This window comes from Oryzias latipes, chromosome 22 (assembly GCF_002234675.1).
Source record: "Oryzias latipes chromosome 22, ASM223467v1".
Classification (NCBI taxonomy): domain Eukaryota; kingdom Metazoa; phylum Chordata; class Actinopteri; order Beloniformes; family Adrianichthyidae; genus Oryzias; species Oryzias latipes.
In genome coordinates this window covers 11,694,602-11,719,297 of record NC_019880.2, presented here as the reverse complement: position 1 = coordinate 11,719,297, position 24,696 = coordinate 11,694,602, and the positions used below count along the sequence as shown (strand labels likewise).

General features: G+C 41.2%; 2 protein-coding genes across 2 annotated transcripts in view; one reads left to right on the top strand and one right to left on the bottom strand.

Annotated features, from left to right (window-relative positions):
* Positions 1-544: 544 nt before the first annotated feature.
* itpka (inositol-trisphosphate 3-kinase A) lies at positions 545-13,756 on the top strand. The gene is made up of 7 exons (XM_004082539.4): positions 545-1,573; positions 5,795-5,891; positions 8,484-8,697; positions 9,419-9,623; positions 11,169-11,270; positions 11,620-11,691; positions 12,940-13,756. The coding sequence occupies exons 1-7, from the start codon at positions 1,178-1,180 to the stop codon at positions 13,162-13,164; spliced, it is 1,311 nt and encodes a 436-aa protein (XP_004082587.1). The 5' UTR covers positions 545-1,177; the 3' UTR covers positions 13,165-13,756.
* A 2,520-nt stretch (positions 13,757-16,276) lies between these two features.
* The window catches only part of LOC101156784 (ALK tyrosine kinase receptor), a 57,938-nt gene continuing 49,518 nt past the window's right edge, over positions 16,277-24,696 (bottom strand). Inside the window, exons 20-29 of the mRNA XM_023951854.1 lie at positions 24,151-24,337; positions 23,984-24,074; positions 21,409-21,473; positions 20,428-20,557; positions 20,238-20,335; positions 19,828-19,920; positions 19,595-19,696; positions 18,367-18,501; positions 18,156-18,246; positions 16,277-18,085 (exon numbers count right to left, since the gene is read on the bottom strand). Of these exons, the coding sequence (XP_023807622.1) occupies positions 17,090-18,085; positions 18,156-18,246; positions 18,367-18,501; positions 19,595-19,696; positions 19,828-19,920; positions 20,238-20,335; positions 20,428-20,557; positions 21,409-21,473; positions 23,984-24,074; positions 24,151-24,337 (1,988 nt within the window). The 3' untranslated portion in view covers positions 16,277-17,089. The remainder of the gene's footprint in view (positions 18,086-18,155; positions 18,247-18,366; positions 18,502-19,594; positions 19,697-19,827; positions 19,921-20,237; positions 20,336-20,427; positions 20,558-21,408; positions 21,474-23,983; positions 24,075-24,150; positions 24,338-24,696) is intronic.

The window sequence follows — 24,696 nt, the reverse complement described above, 5'->3', positions numbered from 1 at the left end:
TGCTGGTTTTCAAACACTCGAAGGACTAACCCTGTTGCCATTTGCACCCGTTCCATAAAAATGCAAAACCCTGAAATGATTTAAATGTGTAGGTGTTTCAGGGTCAACCACATGCACTGTTGTGAGGTTGCAGGCGTGGCCAGCATGCTCACAACATCCAAAAAGGTATCGATGAACAGTCTGTGTGTGTCGGTCCCCTAATCCCCCTGGTACCAGTGCTGTCTGAGCAGCTTTAAATGGAATGAAGTTAGTAATCCAGACTTCTTTTTTCTGGCTTTAATTTGCACATGCAATAGACTATTTTAATTTAACCTGGATTCCAGGAGGTTTACAGTTTTTCTCCTCTTTGTTGCTGAAATATGACCAAATTACAGATTTGGAGCAAAGTTAGAACTTTTTTTTTTTTTACACTTTGAAGAATAAATAAATAATAAAGAAGTTATATATATGTGTGATAGAAGGTTGTGGTAGGTAAAATTAAAAATAGTCTTTTTTTTAATAGTCAACATGTTGTCACGTTGGTCTAACCACTGGAAAAAAATGACCTTTTTCCATCACCTCAAACCTAGTTTATTGAATTCCACTCGATATGAAATGAAATTAGCGAGCTAGAATTAGTAATCAGTCAACAACATTCCTTCACTTTTACGTCAAAACGTGTTTGTTTGCGACCCTGCTTGTTGCTCCAACTCAAGTCATTTAATTTAAAACGAATGGTTTCCACACAGTTTAGGAAAGTCTGAGAAAATAGTGCGTGGGTTTTAGCTGAAGAAGACAAACTAAACGGTTTTGTAAACGTAAGTTGGCAAAGTGAAATCTGAAAAAATCGATCGAAAGTCAGAAATAAGCATTTTTTTTGATAGTGTAATTCAACGCGTCAGCTCGTTTAAATTTTAAATCAGGAAGTGAGTCGCGCAATGCGGAAGATAATAAACAGCGCGTGCTGCGCGCGAGCCAAGCCAGGCACCGAGGAGGGGGGTCCGTCAACGGCAGCTCACAGACGAGCCAAGCAAGTTTTTTTTCAGGTTAAAAAGTCCGATACCGAATACTTGAAAGGGGCGGCGAAGACCGTCAACGTCCAGCCGGCGAACATTTGAACCCCCCCCCCCCCCCCCCGAAAGTGAAATGACCAGATTTCTAGGTTGAGCCGCCGACGCCTCAGCGTCTAACACAATCAATGCCCAAAGAGAGCAGGAGAAAGTCCTCCCATGACTACGGACTCTCCCGAACCGGAGCAAACGAGGGAGGTCGCTCGGAGCGCAGGGCGCAGACTGTCAAGCAGGCGGCGCATGGATACGATGAGCGCGCGCTCAAAGCCGCTCCGGCTCCTCTGGCTGTGATGGACGCTTCGCGGGTGCCACAGGTCACCATCACTCCCGAGGGAGGCGGCTCCTCCCGGGAGATCCCACAGGAGGACTGGGACGCGGTGGGAAACAGCTTGAGCAGAAAGCTGTCCAACTCCTCCATCTCTTCTACGGGCTCGTCCGCCGTGGAGTCCGAGGATGACCTCCTGAGTGACAACGAGAGCAAAAGCAAAGGAATAGTCACTTTAGAGCAGCTGGACGGCGGAGAGGTGAGCCAAAAACACACAGAAAAGTGTTTTATCATGATCCAAAAGATCTCCTTTTAAGGTCAAACTTTAAAGACTTACATTTAGCAAAAAATAGTCCTCCAAAATAAAGCAAAAACACATTTTGTGACAATTTTAAACTTCCTACAATCCACTTAAAGTCTGACATTCAATCAAATCTACTCTGTAGTAAGTTTTGCATTCATTGTCTGAATGGAACATCATCATCATGGATGAAGATGATGCTGGATTGGTCATAGATGTTTCCTATAATTTTCAAGGATGATAAATCACTTTGAAATCTAGTTTTTGCTTCTAATAATCAAATAAATCGGACTCCTGGACAGCTTTTTATAATGGTTATTTTTTTATCATCAAGGCTACAGAAAACATGTTTTTTCCAGCTGAAGTCACTTTGAACCTGCTTAGAAATGGAAACAAGTGGTAAATGTGGGGTTAGAATTGTGTAAAACTTTGTGTTTTTGCTTAAGATGAAAACTTTTCTGTCTCAACCTGTAGCTTAAAGTCCCCCCCCCCCCCCCCCCAAAAAAAAAAATCAAGATTTGTTCCAATCCTTTCCAGCTCATACATTTCGCGTGTTTTTGACCTCTGACTGTCTTTTATGTAAGATGGGAGTGAGTCACCTGCTGGTTTGGTGAATAGCAGACTCTGCTTTTCGTCCTGGACTGTCATCACACGGGGACTCGGGGCTGTTGGCGAGCGTGCTGGATGTTTTACGACTTGACCAGCCATCTTTTTGTCTTCTCCATAAAAGGCCTGCAGCCATCACTTTGCTTCAAACAAACCAAGCAACCCCCCCACCCCTCGTTACAGGGGACACTTTCCAGATGCTCAGGATGAAGCTTTAGAACTCAAATTAAAAGGAGGTTTTCAATCGCTCCATTTCTACAGTCAGAATTGGATGTTTTTAACGTTGCCGCTTTTTTGGTTGTGTTTTGTTTTCGGTGCTTCTGTCCTTTCAACCCACAGACAGACGCCCACGCACACTCACAGCACAACAGATCAAGCTGTTGGGTAATATTTTTGTGGTCAATATCCAGTTTTAGCCTTGGCCTTTGACATTTAGCGAAGCAGCACTTCTTCAGGAAGTCTGCAGCACTTTGCTCTGCTCTGCTCAGTCAACGGGTTCCTTGTGTTGACTTGAAGACGTTGAGAGCGGGCGGAACAGATTGAGGCCACAGAGGCATGTGGAAAAACCGGTTACTAGTCGGGGCAAGGAGCTTAACCTTCACACATTATTTTGCGACATTCCATCTCTTGACGTTGGAACACTCAAGTCTTCCTCCTGAAGTGCAGTTTCAGAGGTTTTTGTTTTTTGTTGACTGCTGCCAACGACTCAGTTCATACCAGTGACTTGTTGCGTGAGTCCCTCACACACCTTTAGGTGTGTCAGACGGTAAGACGACAGGCTTGATGACTAAAGAAACCAGGCAGGAAACAAACACAGCAACCCACGCAAACAATAAAAAAATGAGTTATTAAATAGACCAACAATCCCTCAATACATTTTTAACAACCATCAGGTGTGCAGGAATTGTTAGCAGGAATCTCACGTCTTTTTTTTTTTTTTTTTAGTTTTTCCAGAAGTCATTTCACTGTACTGAGTATATATGAGAACTGGACTAGAAAACGTGATCTCTGCTCATCCGAGTGTTCGGTTCCAGCTGCTGATGGGGGACTTTGGGGTGTTTTACTTTGGGATATAAAAGCCTTCACCCGGATTCCTGTCAGCTTTTCTGAACAACATTTACGAGTCAAAAGCCTCTTGACTTTTACAAGGCCGAGAAGCTGAATGTCCTTGCTGTGACGAAGTTACTTTTAGAGGCTGTACTAGTAGACTGTCTTCACTCTAAGATATAGTCTGGTACCTTTAGCAAGTGTAAAAGCTCATTTGAACTTTGGCGTTGATCCATTAGATTAACCAACATTCATTTAATAGTGAACCCTGGTGTTGTTTAATACAGTGTTAATGAACATGGACTAAAAAGGGACATAAGCGTTGTATTTTTGTAGTAGAAATAAACAGCCCAAAATCTAAATCTAAAAAAACAAAATGCAAAAGAGTTTGGGAATGTCCTGGTGGTAAACCAGCTCAGTGGCCTACTAGTACAGTGTCCGCCCTGAGACCCGTAGGTCGTGGAATCAAAACACTGACTCTTAAATAGGACCCAAAACTTCTCTCCTAGAAATTCAGCATTCAGGGGTTGGATTGGGGATTATAAGCACCATACGGCTCCTGAGTGTAACTTTGTCTGCAGCTCACCACTCCCCAAGGGGATGGGCCAAATGCAGAGAAGATGGTCACTCACCGCGGTGTGTCACAACTATTTGTACTTTGACTTTAATTATACCATGATCCGGGTGAATACTCGATTCTGATTGGCTGCTGGGTGTGTATTAAAACGTGATATACCACAAGATAACCGCACGGTGAAAAAAGAAGTTCCGGTCACCTAGCTTAAATGTTTTGTACCACTGCGCCGGCTTCTTTAAAACAACCTTTAGCTTTATCATTTGGACAAAAACAAGCAGTAAGAGGTGAACCTTCTCTCTGAACTGATGCTTTATTCAACCCATCGGGACGATCAGCATATATATATTGCTTTATTTCGCAGAGTCTTTCTTGACTGCAGCGGTGGTGCGGCGCGACCCTTTTGTGAGAAAAGCGATCCAAATTGGAAAAAAACAAGAATTAAGGACTAAAAACGGGTTACTTTTAATTTCTTTTGTAAGTGACCATGGTATAGGCGGGTTAATGGCCTTCGAACTGTGCATCATCACTTTTTAACGCACTTCGTGGAAGGAAGGCTTCCACGAAGTTCGTTAAAAAGTGATAATGCATACTTCATCGGCCATTAACCCTTACATATTGTGTAGCGAGGAGGAATGTGAGAGTCTGAAGACTTTTTTTCTCTTTCCCCTTGAATGATCAGCTGTTTATACTGCAGGATGTTTCTGTGCAGTTTGGTTAATTTGCCATGAAATAAAATAGATTTTTTTTTGTCTAAGTGAACTGGTCTGAAAACAGACTTACCCAAAAACCGAAGAGCTGCAACACCGCTCATCCTTTTCCCCCTGAACACGTCAAACAGCTGTTTCAAGTTTGAGCACGAAAAGGAAAATGTGTCGTTTATCCTCAGGGAGAAAGCGGAGGTGAAGGTTTGAGGTCAAGTCAACATTTACTGATACAGTTTGAACCCTGACCTTGACAACCGATGGGTCAAGATCCCTAAATCCAGTGTTGCTGCCAGTGAATTCATTGGTCCAAATGTTACAATTTTATAACTTTTATAATTTTATAACATAAATATCTGACTGATTTTAGTTGGATGTTTCTGGAACAAATTTATTGTTTGCTACAAAACTGAAAAGAAAACTTTGAACTTGATTATGTCTTCACTGCTCTTATTTTGAAGGCCAGATCTGCTGGCGTAAAAACGTAATATCCCTCAGTGGTGCAAGGCCATTAAGTCTCTACAACCAAAGTCAGGCGCCACGTTTATGCTGTCAGTCCAGAAAAACACTCAAGAAAGTCTGTGGCCTTCTCATCTCATCAGTAAACAACAAGTCAAGCGTGCCACCTGACATTTAACAGCAGAGAGCGAAGTGAAAGACGCTCGCTGAGTCCCTCTTTCATTTCCTGTTTCATTCACAAGACGCTGAATAAAAGTTTGCTTTTAAAGAACCAAAATTCAACCTTTAATTTTCATCGTCACTCACCATGTGGACTCAGCTTTTACAAACATTTGTATCTAGATTTCTGATTCGCTTGGGCTAAATTTGACAGGAAATTTACTCAACGTCGTCTTTGTGAAATAAAAAACAAACAAAATCTTAAACTAAAGGAGCAGAAAGGAGGAGATGAAAGATGACTTTTTTTTTTTTAACCAAAAAACAACATTTAACTGACCTAGATTACAGGCGTCTGGCAGGTGGAAAACTTCACAGCCAGCAGATTTTCTACGCTGAATTGGTGGTCTGATCAGATTTCCACTGCAGATATTTCAGAGTGGATCAATGCAACTTTCCAGCCTGCTGTGTTATCAGATTGGGTGCTGTGTGTGAATGTACATGCTCATACTCACGCGTACACAAAAACCGAAAACAAATCTCTTGGCTTTGGGATGTTTTGTCATGACTTTATTTATATTTTTTTGATGTTTAGATTTCATTTTGTCCACTTTTTTTTAATGTTTTGAACAGAACAAATCATGGTGGAAGCTGAAGGCATTCGTCCGCTGGCCCTTCAACGCCACGCAGCGGAAAAAACTCAACTGGGTTCAGCTCGCCGGCCATAAAGGTGAAGGTTTTGTAAAAGCTGATGCCTATCATGAAAGGATGAAGTGACTTATAGAAAAACAAAGTCTCCTATGGTTTGGTTTTTGTGTGTAACTTTTAGCCAAATCTATGTCATTCAGACGGGGTTATCGTTTAAAAGTCTTTTAGGCTGCAAAAAGTGCCTAAAAACAGGGAAATAAATCTAATCTTATGTAGAAAAGAAGGTAGTAAAATGATCTGTCATGCAGCAAGTCATATTTATTTGACAAGAAATTGGATAATTGATCTAGAAAATCTAGAATCAAGGAGTTCTGCGTAAGCATTCAAAAAGGACAAAAGAAGCTAAAAAAGCTAAACTGTTAAAATGATTTCAAACTGGAAGTTATACAGCCCAATAATACCTATTTTTTGTTAATTTCTTGCAAATAATTTGGTTCTGTGTAAAGGTTAATGGCCGACGAAGTTAACGGACGGCGTGGAAGCCGGAAATTCTGATAATGCACATTTCGAAGGCCACTAACCTGCTTTATACCATGGTCACTTTCAAAAGAAATAAATATTTAATCAGCTTTTAGTACTTAATTCCTGTTATTTTTTCGGCTTGGATCGCTTTTTTCACAAAAAGCAGACTATTTGTTACGTGGTGCGTTACAAACGCTGAACCGGCCTCGAATGCAGCAGCAAAGCAAAGCGAGATCGTCATGATGGGTTAAATACAGCATCAGTTCAGAGAGAAAGTTCACCTCCTACCACTTGTTTTTGTCCAGATGATGAAGCTAAAGTTTGTTTTAAAGAAGCCAGCGCAGTGATATGAACATTTGAGCTATGTGACCGGAACTTCTTTTTTAGCTGTGTATTATCCATGTGGATTATCACCGTGTACCGGTAGTAAACAAATCATGGTGGAATTTATTACAGTGAGATGGGGCCGCACCACATAACAAAAAGTCCGCTTTTTGTGAAAAATTGAATTAAAACAAACAAATTACAAGAATAAAGTACTAAAAACTGATTATTAAATATTTATTTCTTTTGTAAGTGACCATGGCATAAGCGGGCTAGGGGCCTTGGAAGTGTGCATGATGAGAAATGAAGGCGCTTCGCATCGGACGGTTCAGGCTTCCACGGCGTGCGTTAATTTCGTCGGCCATTAACCCTTACTTAATGTACAGTAGGCCTGGACAATAAATCGCAAATTTATCGTTATTGCGATATCAAGCTGTGCAATACACATTTCGCAAAAGTCTGTGAAAATTGCAATAAATGGTTACCTTAAATGTGCTAACACAATGTAATGGCAGCTTGAAGTATTTAACGAATCAAATAAATCACTTTATGCTTTTGACCAACCAGATGGATGCCTTCACGTTGTTGACCAATCGGACGGGCCTCTTTTCCTGTTAGATGTTCACCTCCTATGTAGACGAGGGGCATTGGGAATATAATTGAAGTTATGTTGACTCCTATTTAAATTAAGCTGTTGCAGTGGAATGGAAGTGATGTATTTGGTTGTTTTGCTATTTGTTCATGTATCACAAGTCACATCGTCATCGCAACATTGATCACTAACATCGGGTATCGCTGAAAACAGACTTACCCAAAAGCTGAATGAGACGGTATAACATACGGGATGAACATATTAGGAATGATTTTGCCAATAGAAAAGAATTTGCCAATTCTTCTACAAATTACATAGACCTGTTTGTCATCCCCAGGCGACCCAAATATAAAATGGTTGCTATGGTGACAACGCCAACAGAATACCTGCCATTTTGGGAAAAAATGTGTTTTTTTCCCATGAAGTTGTCCCATGCAGCTCTGACCAGAGTGGTACAGACAGAGGGGGAGAATCTAAAACTAGCTCTTATTATTAGAGCATAAATCTTACGTTTTTGTTTCCAGAATAATGCCAATGAATAACTTTTACATTGTAACCCTTGTGCTATCCTAGGCACTTTAACATTGGGAGTTGGGTCATCTAGACCCACTAGACAGTGCTCTGAACCTTTTTTCTTCAATGATTTGTGATCTTCACTGGTGTCCATGGATTACATGAAATCTTTCCACCTTTTTCATGGTAGGGAGAACACGTCAATGTAAGGATGGGGTCATAGGATAGCACAAGGGTTAAATCAAGTTTTTCTATTGTCAAAGGATTTTGACTCGTATCAATATTGTCCTTATTTCAAGATCCAAGCTCTAATGGAGACAGCAATTCTCCACTCTGCTTGGAAAGGTGTGAAGTAAAGAGAAATTAAAACAGCTGAATGTCTAAAATCAAGGTTTTAAATCTTTGCAAGTCTCAAAAAGTTTGCGGTGTAGGAGAAAGCAGATCTGAGTCTGTACACACGGAAAACGATACACAAAAATTGAGCAAAGAAAAGGTGTCAGTTCCAAGTATTTGAAGCTTGTACTTGTTCATTTCCACTAAACTGAAAGTCCTACATGTGTTTAGTTTTTTAGTTGTCGGACCTGTAGAGCAATAAAGTTGTTTTTTTTTCTTAAGGCACACCCTTTGATATCTTAGCATTTCTCGGAACATTCAGGTACACCCTGTGCATGCTGGTAACTCATCATCGTCCTCATCATCATCATCATCATGTCCTCATTCCAGGCCACTTCAAAGCCGCAGATGAGGGCAGTATTCTGAAAAAGTTCTCTGAGAATGAGATGGAGTGTTTTGAGAAGCTGAGGGATGACGCGCTGCTGCCGTTTGTGCCCGGCTATCACGGCGTGGTGGAAAAGGACGGGGAGTCCTTCCTGCACATGACCGACCTGCTGGCGACCTTCGACCTCCCAAACGTGATGGACTGCAAGATGGGAGTGAGGTATGCTGACGGTTTTTTTCCATTAGTGCTGATCGATGCTCGGGGCTCTACGAAAACAAACCACTCGGAGAAAAAAAATGCAGACGGAGCAGCTCTGTGTGGCTTAGATCTACAAGGGAACACCTGTTGTAACTGCACGGTGTTTGCTTGGCTTCCTGCCATCGCGGGTGGAGTTCCTCCACTCGCATATCTGCAGAGAGGTGCTGGTGGATGCATACGTGCAAGTCTGTGCGTGCACGGGCAAGCAGGTTCAGGACAGCCGCGGCTGCAACGACCAGGAGACACGCACCGAAACACTTCACAACAAATGAGCACAAGAGTTTGCCTTATCTGCTCGCGCACACGCGTTCTGTGTGCCGAGGGTGTCCCTGGAGACTCCCTTCTGTCAAAAACACCCAACCACAACGTTACAAAACCACCAGTGCAGACACACAAACACACACAGGGCTAAAGTGTTGCTTCGGAGTCTCCTCTCAGCTTCCCTCTTGAGCACAGAGGAAGCACCGCTCGCAAACAGAAACCAGAATTCACATCTGTTTGCACAAACCCGCAGCTTCACTGTTCACCAGTGAAAACACTCTCTGCCTTTTCTGCTCAGAGAAATAAACACTATGATTTTGTTTGTTTGTTTTTTTGGGGCACTGTAAACTGCGTTTTTGTTGGTGCACATCTGATAAGAACACACAGACGTCTCAGACGTGTTTTTTTCTCTCTGTTGAAGGACGTACCTGGAGGAGGAGCTTGTGAGAGCCAGAGAGCGGCCCAAGCCCCGGGAGGACCTGTACAAGAAAATGGTGGAGGTGGACCGCGACGGGCCGACCCCTCAGGAGCACTCCCAAAGGGGCGTCACCAAGCCCCGCTACATGCAGTGGAGGGAGAGCATGAGCTCCACCAACACGCTGGGCTTCAGGATAGAGGGGATCAAGGTGCACAGCCTCCGCTTTACTGCAGTCTCAACGGGTTTACTGTAATTTCACAGAGGACGGTCTCCAGACTTTACTGCCTTTTTACTTTCACTTTGGTGGAAATGTTTTTAGAAGATCAACTCAACATTATTGAGAATTTTTAATATTGTTGAAATATGTTTTTTAAACTCACACTACGATCTATTTTCAAAGCGTTCCCAGTGGATTTTTAATGATGATTATGACGTTTTTAGCCTAAATCAAAAAACCTTATCGTTTCCTAGGACATAGTTTCTGCAGAACGGCAGTAGTTCATTAGAAGTTGGCGCGGATCAACACTAGCTAGCTTACAGCCCCTCACATACCGAACCTAACATTAGCAGGAAAACAAAAATGTTCAGCCGTACAGTTCTGAGCAAGATTCCAGCTCAGACGAGGAAAACAAAGACGTTCATGTTTGCAAGTGGATGCATCGGAATAGAGAGCAGAGCAGGAAGCTCGTGGCCCTCCCCACATATTTTCTGCCACAAATATGATCTTTTTCAAACTTAATTTCCTTTGTGTCTGCTCTTGAATCACAACGATTTGAACAAAGAAAAAGCTTTTTTTTCCTGGAGTATAATTCTTGGGCTGTGTCCCAATTCCTTTCCTACTCATCAACACATAGTGCACTATATAGTACGTTTGCCATTTTGTAGTGCTGTCCGAATCTTCAATTCCAACATCGAGTGCCCTAGAAATTTCCCAGAAGTCTATGCGAAAAACCAGTGTGCATTGATGCTTACTAGATTGGCGAATATAGACCACAATGCATTGTGTTTGAACAATTTTTGCAAACAAATTTCATAAATCATCAACGTTTTTGTCTTCAGAAGACAGTGGATTCATAAATAGTCGTCGCTATACGCTCATATCAATTAGATTTGAACTTTTACACAAATATGACGACGTTATATCCGTAGTGTGCATGGTGTCCAACATACTTTTAAAATCCACGGCACTGCATGTCCTGCACTATAAAGTTTTTTAGTGTTTAGGGAGTAGGGTGGGAATTCGGACACAGCCTCAGGCTCACGCCGAGTTTGTCAGAATTGTTTAGAGGATGAAAAATTCAACCTATTTAGGGATTTGAAGCGATAGAATGATCTTAGATGACTTGTTAGCTTGTTTTTTCTTCGAAGATCCTAGATTCCTATGTTCATCAAGCTAACTTAGCATTAATGCACTACAGTAGCGAAGCATACATTGTCTATTATTCTCTATTCCAGTATTATTTATAATATATTCAGTTATTGTAAATTGCCTTTCAAGAAAAAATGTCCAAACTTCTTCCTGTTATATTGAATAAATGTGATTTTTTTCCTTCTTTATTTTACATATAACTTATAGTCTGAAAAATATTGTATTCAGAAATGAAATGTTAATTAATCATGTTGAAAAGACCAAAAACAGCATTTTCCTCAGACTGGAGTTTTAAAAAAGAACTCCTAAACAGAATGAATACATCGCAGGAGGACCTTCTTGCTCTTTTCCTTCCTTTATGTTCTTTTGTTTTGTTCTCCTCAGAAAGATGACGGTTCGTGTCGCACCGACTTCAAGAAAACCCGGTCGAAGCAGGACGTCATCCAGGTCTTCAAAGACTTCGTCGGTGGAGACCTCGGCCTCATCGTACGTCTCTCTGACATGCGGATTCGTGTCGTCCCTTGAAAACCAAACCCCGGAGTGTTGGCACCTTTCAGATCCACTTTAAATGTGGAGTCAGCCCCAAAGCAAATATGATGCAACTGTCCTAACATTTGATGAAGGATCGGCTGTGTTTAATCACACATTGAGAGAAAAAACCTGTACCAAAACATGTTTGAACTGCAACATGTCACTTCAAGCTACCAAGCAAACGTTCCAACTGTTTACTTTTAGTTTCTTAGAAACACAATCCTGTGGGTTTGTTTTGATCCGTCTCTGGGGTTTGCGGGTTTTCCTGTTCTTCCATGACGGCCTGTTTTCTCTTGAAACGCAGAAGTCCTATTTGACCAAGCTGGAGGAGATCCGGCAGGCCCTGAACACATCGGAGTTCTTCAAGCGGCACGAGGTGATGACTCATCGACATTAGATGACGACAGTAGATGTGATATTAGCCAGGGACAGCTGCATCGTAGGTAGCAGCTCGCCCCGAGCCAGAGCAGAGGAGTGAAGAACACTTCCAGAACCTTTTTTCTTTTTTCCAAACAGCTGAACAGTATATATATATATTATATATGTATTTGGCCTCAAAATAACATTCAAATGTAGGTCAAATCAAAGAAATACATGAAGTGTCATAAAGTGTCTTTTTAGGAGTATTTTCAAAGTGTTCCCACTGGTCTTTTAATTATGTGTGTCATATTCTAGGACATAGTTTCTGCAGAGCAGCAGTAGATCATTCAAAGTTGTGGGCGGGACCATTGACGTGGAGAAACCCCGCCCCTCTTTCCCTCCATGTTACTGAGAGCTCTCTGTTTATATATAAACTCCCCTAATTGCTTGCAGAGATAGTAAAAGTAAAATAATCTGACTCTTTTATCCCACCTTTATTCTTTCTATGATTTGCTGCAAATAAACTGCACTTGGCTCGCTCACATCGCTCCGTCCTCAGGATGACTAATAGATCATTAAATGATGAGCTGCTGCTTTGGATCCGCCCCCAAACCTCCTACACTGAACTTTGATCAGGAATATAAAATTAAAAAAAAGCCCTTTCTGCTGAGATTCTATGGTTTCTCTCATCTCCTTCTAATATTTTGTCTATTCTATTTCAGATCAATTTCATTTGCCTTGTTGGATTTGATTACATTTATAGTTAAAAAAACATTTATGCACTTCTTATTCTAGAGTGCTTTTAACTTCTTTTCATAAATGTACTGCGCTAAAGTTGGGAGGTGTAAAGAAACATGTTCAGCTTTCTGTCCTTGAACGTCTCAGCCGGTTTTGAAACTGGTTCAGCTTTGAGAAACTCTTTCCATTTTCCTTTTTTAGAGTAGTTCCATTTTTAATTGACAGATTCTCTCATTTCCTGACGCCTTTGGACTTGATGCTTGACTTTAGCAGACAGCGTCAGCTCTCATGCATTTTTGAAGCAGAGGCAGTTTTCCTCTTATGAGTTGCACTTCCTTATTTTGTGCTTGTCACCGTTATTGTCAAATTTTGAAAACTTTATTGTTCTTCCAGTGACAAAAACACCTTTTGACCACTTTTTTTGACTTAAAAGCTCCTCTTTTTTAAGTGTTTTTACATTTTGACTGATAGGATGCAGAGTGACGAGTCCGACTAGAAACCTTCATCTTTATTTTTCTTCCTCCAGGTCATCGGCAGCTCCCTCCTCTTCATCCACAACAACACCGGTAACGCACAAATCTGGATTATTGACTTTGGGAAGACCACCGCGCTCCCGGAGGGTCAGACGCTGCAGCATGACGTCCCGTGGCAGGAGGGCAATCGGGAGGACGGCTACCTGTGGGGGCTGGATAACCTAATGCACACCTTGAAGTCGGTTGTCGAGGAAACGGCTAGTGAGGACTGTTGCTAGGAAACACGACGCCTCAGACTCTGCTACTTTAATGGACTCTACAAAAAGAGACTTGTTTTAAGATAAAGGTGTTCAGTCATGTAAGGAGCACCCTAAACAGCACCACCAGTGGACAGATTTAGCACTGACAGAGGAGATGAGCTCTGAACAGAAAGAGCTCTTCACCAATCGAGCCAACACTAATTTATCTTCTTGATTAGAAAACAAAAGTGAAAGTGCAGAAATCCTGTCAGCTTTAGAAGCAGAGTTTTGAAATATGAAGAAATTCCTCTAAAGGTTTTAATTTTTACTGACTCAAACACCTCACTCTGTCCACCGAAGCTCTAATTCTGGGCAGGAAATCCCACCGACAGCCTGGTGTAACGCTGCACGCCATCACTGCATTAAGAGCACCACTTTTTATTACCGCAAAGCAAAATCTATTTTGCTATTTTAACGACTGTTTTTGTACTCTTTTAATCTTTGAATCAAACATACTGATTGTTGTAACACTCGATGGTGCACTTCTTCCTTTAGAACGTGAGTTTGGGCTCAGAATATGATCAGTGTTGAGCACATTAAATGACAGCTTGTACAAAAAAAACAAAGAAATGTTATGTTTTTTTATTGGAACACTGACACTAAGACAAAAAAATTAGTTCATGCAAATCAAACACAGAATTTAGGAATTTTTATTCGGAATTCGTTTAAATCAAAAAATATACTCAAAATAAAAAATATACTCAATTTTTGTGTTTTAATTGGGGAGCAAATGTGAAATAAAATAAAAAATACTTCCAAATACATTTTTCTACCAAATATTTATATCAATTATTAATCTATTGACACGATTTTGAAAAGTTGGAATAAAAATGTTTATATTTTAAAGCTTTAATTGGAAAGTAAGACACAATATCAGCAGGTCTGTGTGTAAAACTGATTATCATATTAATTTATTTACTTCTATTAAGAAAATTAGCCAAACATAAAAACTGAATCTATTACAACCCGCACAAAAAAAAGACCAATTTCTTTACAAGCAAAATGCCCCCCTCCCCCTCTTTCTGTTTAAACGCCAATACTACAACCCTAAATCACACTTAAGGATCTTTAAACAAAACAAAGAAAGATAAACACATTAGTCCAGTGTACAGAAGCACATACAAAAATAAATATGTTTGCACTGAAAAGTCATCAAACTGTTGCGTTAGTGAAAGTACACACTGGCCAAGAAATATTGGGATTTCAGTGGAAGAAATGTATCCAAAAGATTTCAACTTGCAAAAAGAAATGTTCTGCATTGTCATTATTTCTTTAAACAAATCCCATTTTTTCAGGAAAAGCTGAAGATTTTTCTTAAAAGGACAAAAATGAACACATTTATTAAAATCATGTTTTCACTAAATAACTTAGATCTCAAACTTTAGCATTTCCTTCAAGGGCAATAATGTTAGGAAATATTAGCCATACGACAGTTAAATTTAAAGTTTATAACTAATAGAAAAAGTTCACGTATTACTTTTTAAACTCAACTTTTCTGCAAATGGATTTTTTTCTCATTAAAAATAGATTTATATTTGTCTGCTTTGGATGAAGTTTGTTTGCATTTTCTTTCTAGGCTTTCTTATTATGACACACAGATGAAGACAAATCTTTAACAAATGCCCAAGAAAATCAAAAACTTACACTGTAATTAGACATGGGTTCTTCTTTATCATGTGTAAAAATATACCCTATTAATCTTTAGAAAGGCATAACGATGTGGGTTTTGGTTTGTTACCTTTTTTTTACAGATGTTATTTTCAAGTCAGGTTGGAATCGTAAGACAATATTAGCAGGCCTGAGCAGAAAATACAATGAGCCAAAAACAAAGATAAATGTTCATTTAACATGATAAATATACTTGTTTACTTTCAAAATAAAAGCCACAATGACAACAACCCCAACAATCAGACTAAATAAAAACGCTTAAATAATGAATAGTTACCAAACATGTAACATAAATGGTTTAAATCTGAAAATTTGGCAGCAGCTCTCTGCTACAGCCCCTACTGGCAACCAGTGGTACTACCAGGACTACAGTTTTTTTTTGGCAGTGTTCAACTCCAAGTGCGGATTCCTCAAAAATAAAACAAAAACAAGAAAAATACAATTTCCAACAAAAGTATCTGGGAAAAATAGCAAATCTTTTTACGACTGCGAGGTTGTGTTGTACACATTTACACACACCAACCTCATGAGCGAGCGGCTTCTGCAAAACTATTATTTTCTATCTCTGGATCAAGGCAATGTGTAATATGCTGGTTCATTCCAGCTTGTTAAAAATCTATAAACAGCAAAGGAGTGACAGCATCTTTATTATGAAGGACCCTCTGTTCATATTTATATCACAGAGGACCCAAACCACCCATTTATGTGTGCAAAAACCTATGAAAGTACAGCACAAAATGTCCTGTATGGCGCAATAAGACATATAGAACCTGGAAACGTACTTTAATGAACTCATATCTTAATTAAAACAAACAGGTTTAAAGCTTAAAGCCAATCAATCAAAATACTGAGATTGGAGCACAACCTGTAGATCACCACCAGGGGGCAGCAATAGACCATAAACTTTACTACAAAAATCCACATTCTCATGCCAAAAAACAGCTGGTATTGCAGTCATTGGGGTTAAATCCTTTCACATTTTAAGGATGAAAATAAAATATACTCAAAAGAAAAAAAAACAAAGTTTTAAAGTATGTTTGATCATAATTGGCAGGAGTCTAACTATCACATTAGCTCACTGATACTGAATAAAAGTTGACTCATTTACACACCCATTTCAAGACCCACTCCGATGAAAATAGTTTTAATGTTTTAACCCTTGTGCTATCTTAGATGACCCCACCCTTCCATTGACGTGTTCTCCCTACCATGACAAAGGTGGATAAAGGTGGAAAGATTTCATGTAATCCATGGACACCAGTGAAGATCAGAAATCATTGAAGAAAAAAGGTTCAGAGCACTGTCTAGTGGGTCTAAATGACCCAACTCCCAATGCCAAAGTGCCTAGGATAGCACAAGGGTTAAACATGTGCTTGTGCCATTTTCCTGGAGGATACATATATTAATAAAATTAAGCTTAAAATGGCATTTCTGAGTATTTCTTTATTCAAATTTTGTGAATCAGGAGAAGATACAAAAAATGCAGATGGAAAAAGAGATTATTTGTGACGCAGTGGGCCAAAAGCTTCCTGCTCAGCTCCATTCTGAAGCATCCACTTGTAGATCCATGAACGTCTCTGTTTTCCAGGTCTGAGCTGAAATCCGGCTCAAAACTGTGTTGTAAACTCTATTGTAAATTGTATTGCAGTTCCAATATTGTGAGTTGTTTTTTTTGCACCCGTAATGTTAGGTTGGGGTTGTGAAGGGCTGAGGGCTGTAAGCTAGCAGGAAGGGAAGGGGGGGCAGCGTTGCTCCACTGTGTTGCCAACAACCCAGAGGTGAATTTCTAATGAACTATTGCAAAAAATATGTCCTAGAAAACTATCCAAATTTAAAAAAAATGTTGGCCTAAATACAGCAAAATCCTAATTAAAAGACCACTGGGAACACTTTTAAAATTGATCAAAAGATGATCGGAGTGGGACTTAAAAGCATCTGAACAATCCTGATCATTAAAGAAAAATGGTAAAAAGTAAACTTCAGTGTTGGTGTGATAGAATTCATCTAGCAGTTGGTTCTGGCATCTATGACATGCTGTGTTGCTCATTGTTTCAGTGATAAGCTACAAATCTCCCAAAGGGCTCAAACAGCATTTGTTGGGGTTTTCCAGCATTCCAGGAGCTCCACAGATTTGGTTTTAAGCCTGAGACAGACCTTGGAGACCCAAACTCAGAGTTTGAATCTCTAAAAATGCTCTCCAGGTGATAAATGCCTCAAAGTGTCAGTGGGCTGTTGTTCAGGAGTGGTAAATGCTCAGGTCCTCTGACAGGGAGAAGCCAGAGTCTCGGTCGCGTGTGGGTTTCTCAGCTTTGACGTGTCTCTTCATGTCTTCGTGTCCATAGCTGGCGTGACGCTTTAGGAAGAGTTTAGGTTTCCGGGATGAGGACGCGTGGGGCCCTGTGGTCAGACCCAAGCTGGATCCCGGGATGAGACTGAGAGGGGAACTGCTGTTTGTGGTGGGCTTTGGGGCTTTGGATGTAACCAGTGGTAAGCTCTGCTCATCATAGGCGTAGTTGACATTCCCACAGGGGAAACTCTGAAGCTTCGCCAGGTCCACGCCGGCTTTTGAGCCCCCTGCTGGAGTCTTTTCAGAGGACTTGGTTGGTGGAGCCTGGTTCGGGCCGGCTGGAGGTGGATTTGGGCTGAGGTAGGTGATGCTGGTGCTGTCACAGACACTTTTGTTCTCTGAAGCCGGGCTGCAGCTCTGGGAGTTGGGGGTGGAGCTCGACAGCGGCACTGACTGAGTGTGAGCCAGTGTTTTCCTTCCCTTGAAGTTTTCCAAAACCCAGGAACCGTATGTTGGGTTCCAGAGATTCTTGGTCTTGTTCTTGAGCTTCTGGCTCCCGGAGGAGGAACTGCTCCTGGAGCAGGGTTGGTGGTGCGGGGGCTCGGGGTGGAGGCGGTTGCCTCCTGCCGACAAATCGGGTGCCGGGACGGTCACGGCCCAGGACGGCTCCAGCACTTCGCAGCAGGATATCACTTCGTGGTGGATCGGCTGGGTCTTCTGCAGGAGGAGGCGGGGTTTGGTGGGTTGTAGGGGAGGGGTAGGTGGTCCAAAACTTCTGGCGGAGAATCCCATCTGGGATGGGGAATCCTGGAACACGGAATGGGACACCAGGAGTGGAGTAATGCTTGTGGAGGGGGAGACAGAGGGACGCATCACTGTGCCTCCATCGTCCTCCATGTTGGGTCCACATTCCACAGGCAAAGGTGCGTTTACCACATCGGGGTCCTGACAGACACATGACATAATCCTTAATCTCCAAATTTGCATTAAATTAGGAAGGGATGGTTGATCTTACCTGGGTGCAGAAGTTGATTCTCTCCAGGATTGTTGAGAAGTTGGGTCGCTGATTGGGACAGTGTTGCCAACACTGAGTCATAAGCCGATAGCTTCAAAAAAAAAAAGAAAAGCAAACTGATGAGCTGGGCCTTGCGTGAACAGGCACCATTTCTCTGCTAGAAGAAAATCAATCAATTCCTAACAAAAACAACTCAGGTATTGGTACTCACACGGGCCCTGGGCAGCCCTTGGGAGGATCCATTCTGCCTCCGCTGGTCACAAACTCCAGCACCTCCTGGTTGGTTTTACACGGATACGGCATGTAACCCAGAGACAGGATCTCCCACAGCAGTACTCCAAACGACCTGCAGGGGGAGACAAAGACTAGTTCAGAGAAAAGGTTGTGTCCTTTTCCCGCCCTCCTACTTCTCTCAGCAGCTTTTAGGTTTGTTGCGATCCTCTGTGAGACTGTTTCTCATCACTCAGGTTAGGTGGCTGCTTGCAAAAAAAAAAATCTGACTGTTCTGAATTAAAAATATACATTATATAATATACATATTATATAATGTATATTATATAATATATATATTAAATATACAAGCCTATTACGAAAAGCAGATTTGAAAGTGAATCCGAAAATAATTTTGAAGGAAAATGATACATTTAGATGAATATGTGCGATTGTAATGTAATGAAAGATTCCTCCTTCATTTTTCTTTCCATAGCTTGTCAAATAGTTGTCATGGCAACGATGTACCTTCAACAGAAATGTTCTGTGCATTTGAGTCTCTAAAAATGCTTTCCAGTGAAAAACTAAGACACGTTAGCATCTACATCTACAGTTAGGAGTTTGATGCTGAAGGCTCACACATTTCTGAAAATAAGGAAGAAGAAAAACTCCATAATTGCTAGCAGGACGTATGGCGTAACACGTTTGTGCAGGGCCCAGTTTATTAGAGGATGTACGATTCACTGTTCTGCGTGTCAAATCATGTGACATACTTCATGGAGAGGATGATGACTGGCTGATGGCATATTTATTGTATTTTATCGTCTCTTTACCCACACTTCCTTTGACAGATTGGGCATCCCTGCTGCAAACAGTCTTCCACTTTAAAGAATTTTATTGCTAACCCTCTAACACTGGAGCTGTCATCAGCAACATAAATAACTCTTTGACTTGGCGTAACTTTGCAACCTTTCACCATAATCCGAGCCGTTTAACAAAAAGTGTTGCACAACGGCACAAAGTCGCTTTTCTCAGATCCACGTTGATTGCAGAAACACTTCCCTCCCTTCCCCACTTCCCCTAAGTGTTGCACATCAGTGCAATTCTGCTTTTCTCTGCTAGAGCGGCTGAAGAGTTACTGTAGTCAAAAGAATGTTCAAGGGTTAAACAAGATGCTTCAATGCAAAATTTGTTTTGTTTATAGTTAGATGTTTTCTACAGTTGGGTACCAAATATCAGTCTTGCAGGTAAAGATTCCCTCCACAAAAGCCTCCGGAGGCATCCATTTGACAGGGAGCATGGCACGACCACCTTTCCTGTAGTAGCTGGCTCTGAGAAAAGAAACCAAAATCACAATTTTTGCTTCCATCCAAACAAACCTTTGCAAGTAAATTCTAAATTTAGCTTAGTTCTCGTGTAAAGGATTTTAACTGTACAGCGCCTGCTGGTGGAGGGTGCAAACCTGTAAATGTCTCGAGCCATGCCAAAGTCTCCGATCTTTGCCACTCTCTCAGGTCCAGTGCAGGTCAGCAGACAGTTTCTGGCAGCAATGTCTCTAAAAAAATATTTGTTTAGTTAGATGAGGCCAGGTAAAAATGATGAAAGTAAAAAATACAAAGCTTATGATTTAAAAAACATATAATTTGGGGACATTTTTTTTTTAGATTTCAAGAAATTTGTGAGACAGAATCGTCTAGAGGAGAAACTGTGCCAAAAAGTCTTGTAAATGTGGGTCTGTAAATTAAATTAGATGTTTTCATCTGTTAGGAATTTAGGATGTTTTTCCTAAAGTTCAAGATTTCTTTCACACCATAGCACTGACATTTAGAAATGCTGATGTCGCGTTAAACTCAGGCAAATGTGCGTCTGAACCTGTGTATGAACTGGTTCTCCTCCAGGTAGCGACAGCCGTTGGCGATGTCTCTGGCCATTTGCAGCAGCTCCCGCATGGTGAGTGAAGATGCCTGGCCCTGAACGCAGAAAATCCAAGTTTAGCACACACATATACTGGGACACCAGCCTTAGACACACATGGGAACGGGAATTTTCAGGGCAGACACACCGTCCGCGGTCTGTTCTGCCTCAGGAAGGTTTTCATGTCTCCTCCGATCATCAGCTCCAGCAAGATAAAACGGGGAAGGATGTTTAGACTCACGCCGATGCAGCGCACAATATTTTCATGGCTGAACTTGCTGATGGGATAAAAAGGAGGGTTTAGCAAGGTAGCAGTGGTGTTGCTTAGTGAATGTAAAATCTGATAAAAGATGTGAGTTTGGTTTATAAGTAGTTGGTGCAGAAAAATTGTGATATAAACAAATCGTAAATCAAAAACAAATAAATAAATGGCGCTTTGGAAAGGAAGTTAAATCTCAGATGGAGCCTATTTGTCCCTATTTTAACCTGAATCCCTGCAAAACACCCATAAAACATGTCAAATAAGGTCAATATAATAAGAATTTCCAAAAGGAGAATTAAAAAAATGCATTTAAATATCACTTTATTGCCAAATCAGTTTCAGAAATTAAGGGGTCATTTCAGTATTACTGGTATGTAACATGTCGATGTAAATACAAAATGAATCAGAAAAACTTCACGTTAGAAAAATCATAATTTAAAGCTAGAAAGGAAGGCCTAAAAAACAACTCCTGCATAAAAACAACATAAAAAATCCAAATATTCAAGTTAGAAATTGTAAGCAGAAGATTTTAGCCAAAATTTATATCACAAATTCTGTAATTTACCAACAAGATGATCTACTGAAGGTTAAAGGACAAGTTCAGTACTCTAACGAAATCAAACACCACTGTTATAAATCAAAAAAGAGAACTGAACAGCACAATTACTCATTTTTGGCCAAAACAAGTGTAAACATGAGTCTTTACATAATGCGTTCAGGTTTTCGGGTCATTTAAAAGAAAAAAAAAGAAAGAGTCTTTTATATAAAGTTAAACAATGTAATGGGTGTGATTTATATGTATATATTTGTGTTATAAATATGCAGCGGCTGACTGCATGGTGGATATAAGTGTTCAGGCTTGGGCACCTCATAATCAAAGCCTCCATTAGGAAATCCATTTCATCCTGTTCAGAGCAGATTTCTGGAAGAGTCTGCGGAGAAAAAAGAAATGACTGAGCTGTTTGCCATTTTTAAAAGCAAGTATGGTTATTTGGAGTAAATTTAAGCTTTAAGGCCTTTATTTTGTAGCTTTGCTCAAGTTTTTCCATTGTTTTGACCTTTTTCATTAAATTCTTTGTCGATTCCTGCCCATTTTGTTAATTTGGTTAAAGTTGGTGAGCAAAAATCAAACATGAAGAAAATATGATGCATAAGGTTCAGATAAAAAAACAAAAAAACATGTCACAGTCTGACACGAGTCCTTTAAAGTTCCAAAGTACTTTATGTTAGAATAAACATGTTTTCTTGGATATACAAATTAAAGAAAAAAGGACGCCTATGTCAGAAGTCAGAACTCTGTCTCCTCTGGTCATTCTCCAGAGAACTGAAAGCACTTCATCCCCCAGCAACCCCAGCGTTAACTTCCTGGATGCCACACAGCTGACTCATTCATTCAAATCAATCACAAATCACTAAAGCACTGAACTGAGCTACACTCAGTGGGAAGTATTGTTTGTGACACTCTGCCTTGTTTACTGAGCGTTATAGTTGGACTTGATCTTCTGTCTCCTGACCCCGTTTCCAACTCTGTTTGCCTGCCACCTGCCCTGACTCTCACCTGGATCCTGATTACCCTGTCTGTCTTTGGGTGATCTTATCGACTCATGCCTGCCTGACCCTGATTTAGCTTTGTGGACTTTTAGCTGAGCTAATAAACCTGCTGCATTTGGATCCAGCTGTCTGCCTGTTCCTGTGACAGCCTGAAGGCCCGTACACCGGGACGAATTTCGCGCGTGATTTTCCCTGACGTTTAACGCCTCGTGACTAAACAAAGGGCACCAATAAGAGTGTGCACACCGACGCGAAAAAACGCCACGCGTCAAAGCGTCAAAAAAAAAAAAAGCCTCGGGTTCGTTTTTTTTTTTGACGCGTCGCGTCGAAATCTATTCGACCAATGAGAATGGCGCTTTTGCACACGTGTCTGGAGCTTCTGAAGTTACAGTAAAACACAACTTGGGGGCGCTCAAACACAAAACTGCCTTGCTGAGCACACATACCAGCGAAGAAGATAGACGGCAAGTAGCGTCTACACTGCCGCGAAGAAATAATGACGAACATTCTAAAATATCCCCGAACCAAGCACCAGTTGGAGCTACTGATGCTTGAAATATTCATGTTTCTTTCTATGATTCTGACAAGCGCGTAAATACTTGCTCTCTTCTTCTGAGTGAAAAGCGACTTTAAGAAGTGTAAAGTTGCGCAGCGCCACCTTGTGTACAGGAGTATTTCTGTTTTATAGTAAGCGCCATCAGGGAATGAAATTGCATGTTCACTCGGCTCATCGCCAGCGAAAATCGCCTCTGTGTGAACACAAAAAACGTGGCGAAAAACGCTGGCGAATAACGCCTGGCGAATATTCATCCCGGTGTGTACGGGTCTTGACACTTCTGGACTGCAGTTTAAATCAACAGACCTAGTGAAGCGACAAAAATCAGGGATTTCATGTTGAACAGACGAGTACTTTTATGTAAAGTTTGAATTGAATCTTCCCTAGTGGGATGAATAAAGTCTAATATAAGTTTGAGAGTTGCTGTCCTGAAGAGAAGTGCTGGTCCTGAACAATCAATATCAGAACTTTGGGTTCTGTTGAGAAAATGCATCTCTGATTTTTTCCCATTCTTTTTAAAACATGCAACTTTGTTTCTTCAGAATTTCCAGATTTATATAAGTTGGACAAGAGATGCATGAGGAAGTTATTCTTTCATTTGGGATGGAAATTGAAGCAAAATGCCTCGTATCCTCCCTAATAATCTAAATGATGAGTTTTCTGTGCTTCAGTGGTTATTCGTGGACTGAATGTCTACTTTAATTCATTGTGCAAAGAACTGATGCCTCACTGCAGAGGCTATGCACCAAGTCAAATAGCCAATAGCAGTAAGTGAGCTATGATTTATTGTTCAGTCTGGAGCCCATGCAGAGCCTCCACCGACGGGACACTCCCGTTGTGCGCTTGTGTTTGCATCCCTCTGTAATTACACCACCAACTGTTTGCCGCTGATCCAGGTTCATTTGTCGTAGCTAGCGCTGACGTAGCATTAAGCACATATCCCACTGTCACAGCTCAGCCTGGTTGAGCTGTACAATTAAAGAAAACTGACGATGCTGTGGCTGGAAACGCATAGCAGGAACGGAAATGCTGCAAAATCCGACAGCTGCAGTTTAGGTCAGCATGATGTGCGGTAACTTTTGGGGAAATTATCGGACTTGGAACCCAAATTTGATGGTCAAGAACTGGTCAGAATACAAGGGTGAAGAGGTTGTTTTTAAAGTTCCCCTTTGATGAAAAATTTTTTTTTTTTAGTTTTTGACATGGAATTTTTCGTATGAAAGAGAACAAAAGTAATAAGAAATCCCTTACTCATTTTAATAGGTTGATCAGTTTGTGGCACACTTTTCTATTATAAGAACAACTTGGAGAATGGATTTATCATCTAAATCTGACCTTTACGGCTACTTGCATCGGACTACCATCAGGATTCATCCCAAGAACTTGTCCTTCGTAAACTTCTCCAAATGCGCCGTGACCAAGAGCCCTACAGGAAATAGTCAAAACTCCAGCATTCAGAAACAATTTCAAACCCAAAACACAGATCTTCACGTTGTCAGCACCTGAAGAGTGTGATGTTTTGGCGAGGGACTTCCTTCAGATCGCTGAGTGAGGCGACCTTGCCGACAAAGCAGTAGTTGGGGTTGTAGTCAGTCATGATAGTGGAGGAGCGGATCTTGCTCAGCTTGTACTCTGGACTCTGCAGACGCCACCTCACTGCATGCATGTCGTTCTTCCTGCGGTACCACACTACAAAGAGCAGACCACAACAAACCAGTTTTAACTCGGAGAAACCTTTGTGACTTCTGACTCCACCTGCGCCCCAAGAGTGAAAATAGTTGCACCTCCTTCAAAAGACACAAACAAACAGAAGGTCTGCATGTGAGTGAGCCCCTCCTTGGTTTCTCATCCCATACTGTCTGTGCCAGTGACCATAGACTCACCCGCTATGGAGGCAGCCCACGGCCCCGATGCAGGTTGGTAGTCTGCCAGGGAGGGGGAGTTGCGTGCAGGTAAGAGGTGCCGTCGAGCCATCGCCCGGTGCAGATGCTAGGGACTCAGGGTGGGGGCGGGATGGCGGGAGCAATGAGGAGGAGATGAAGGGGATG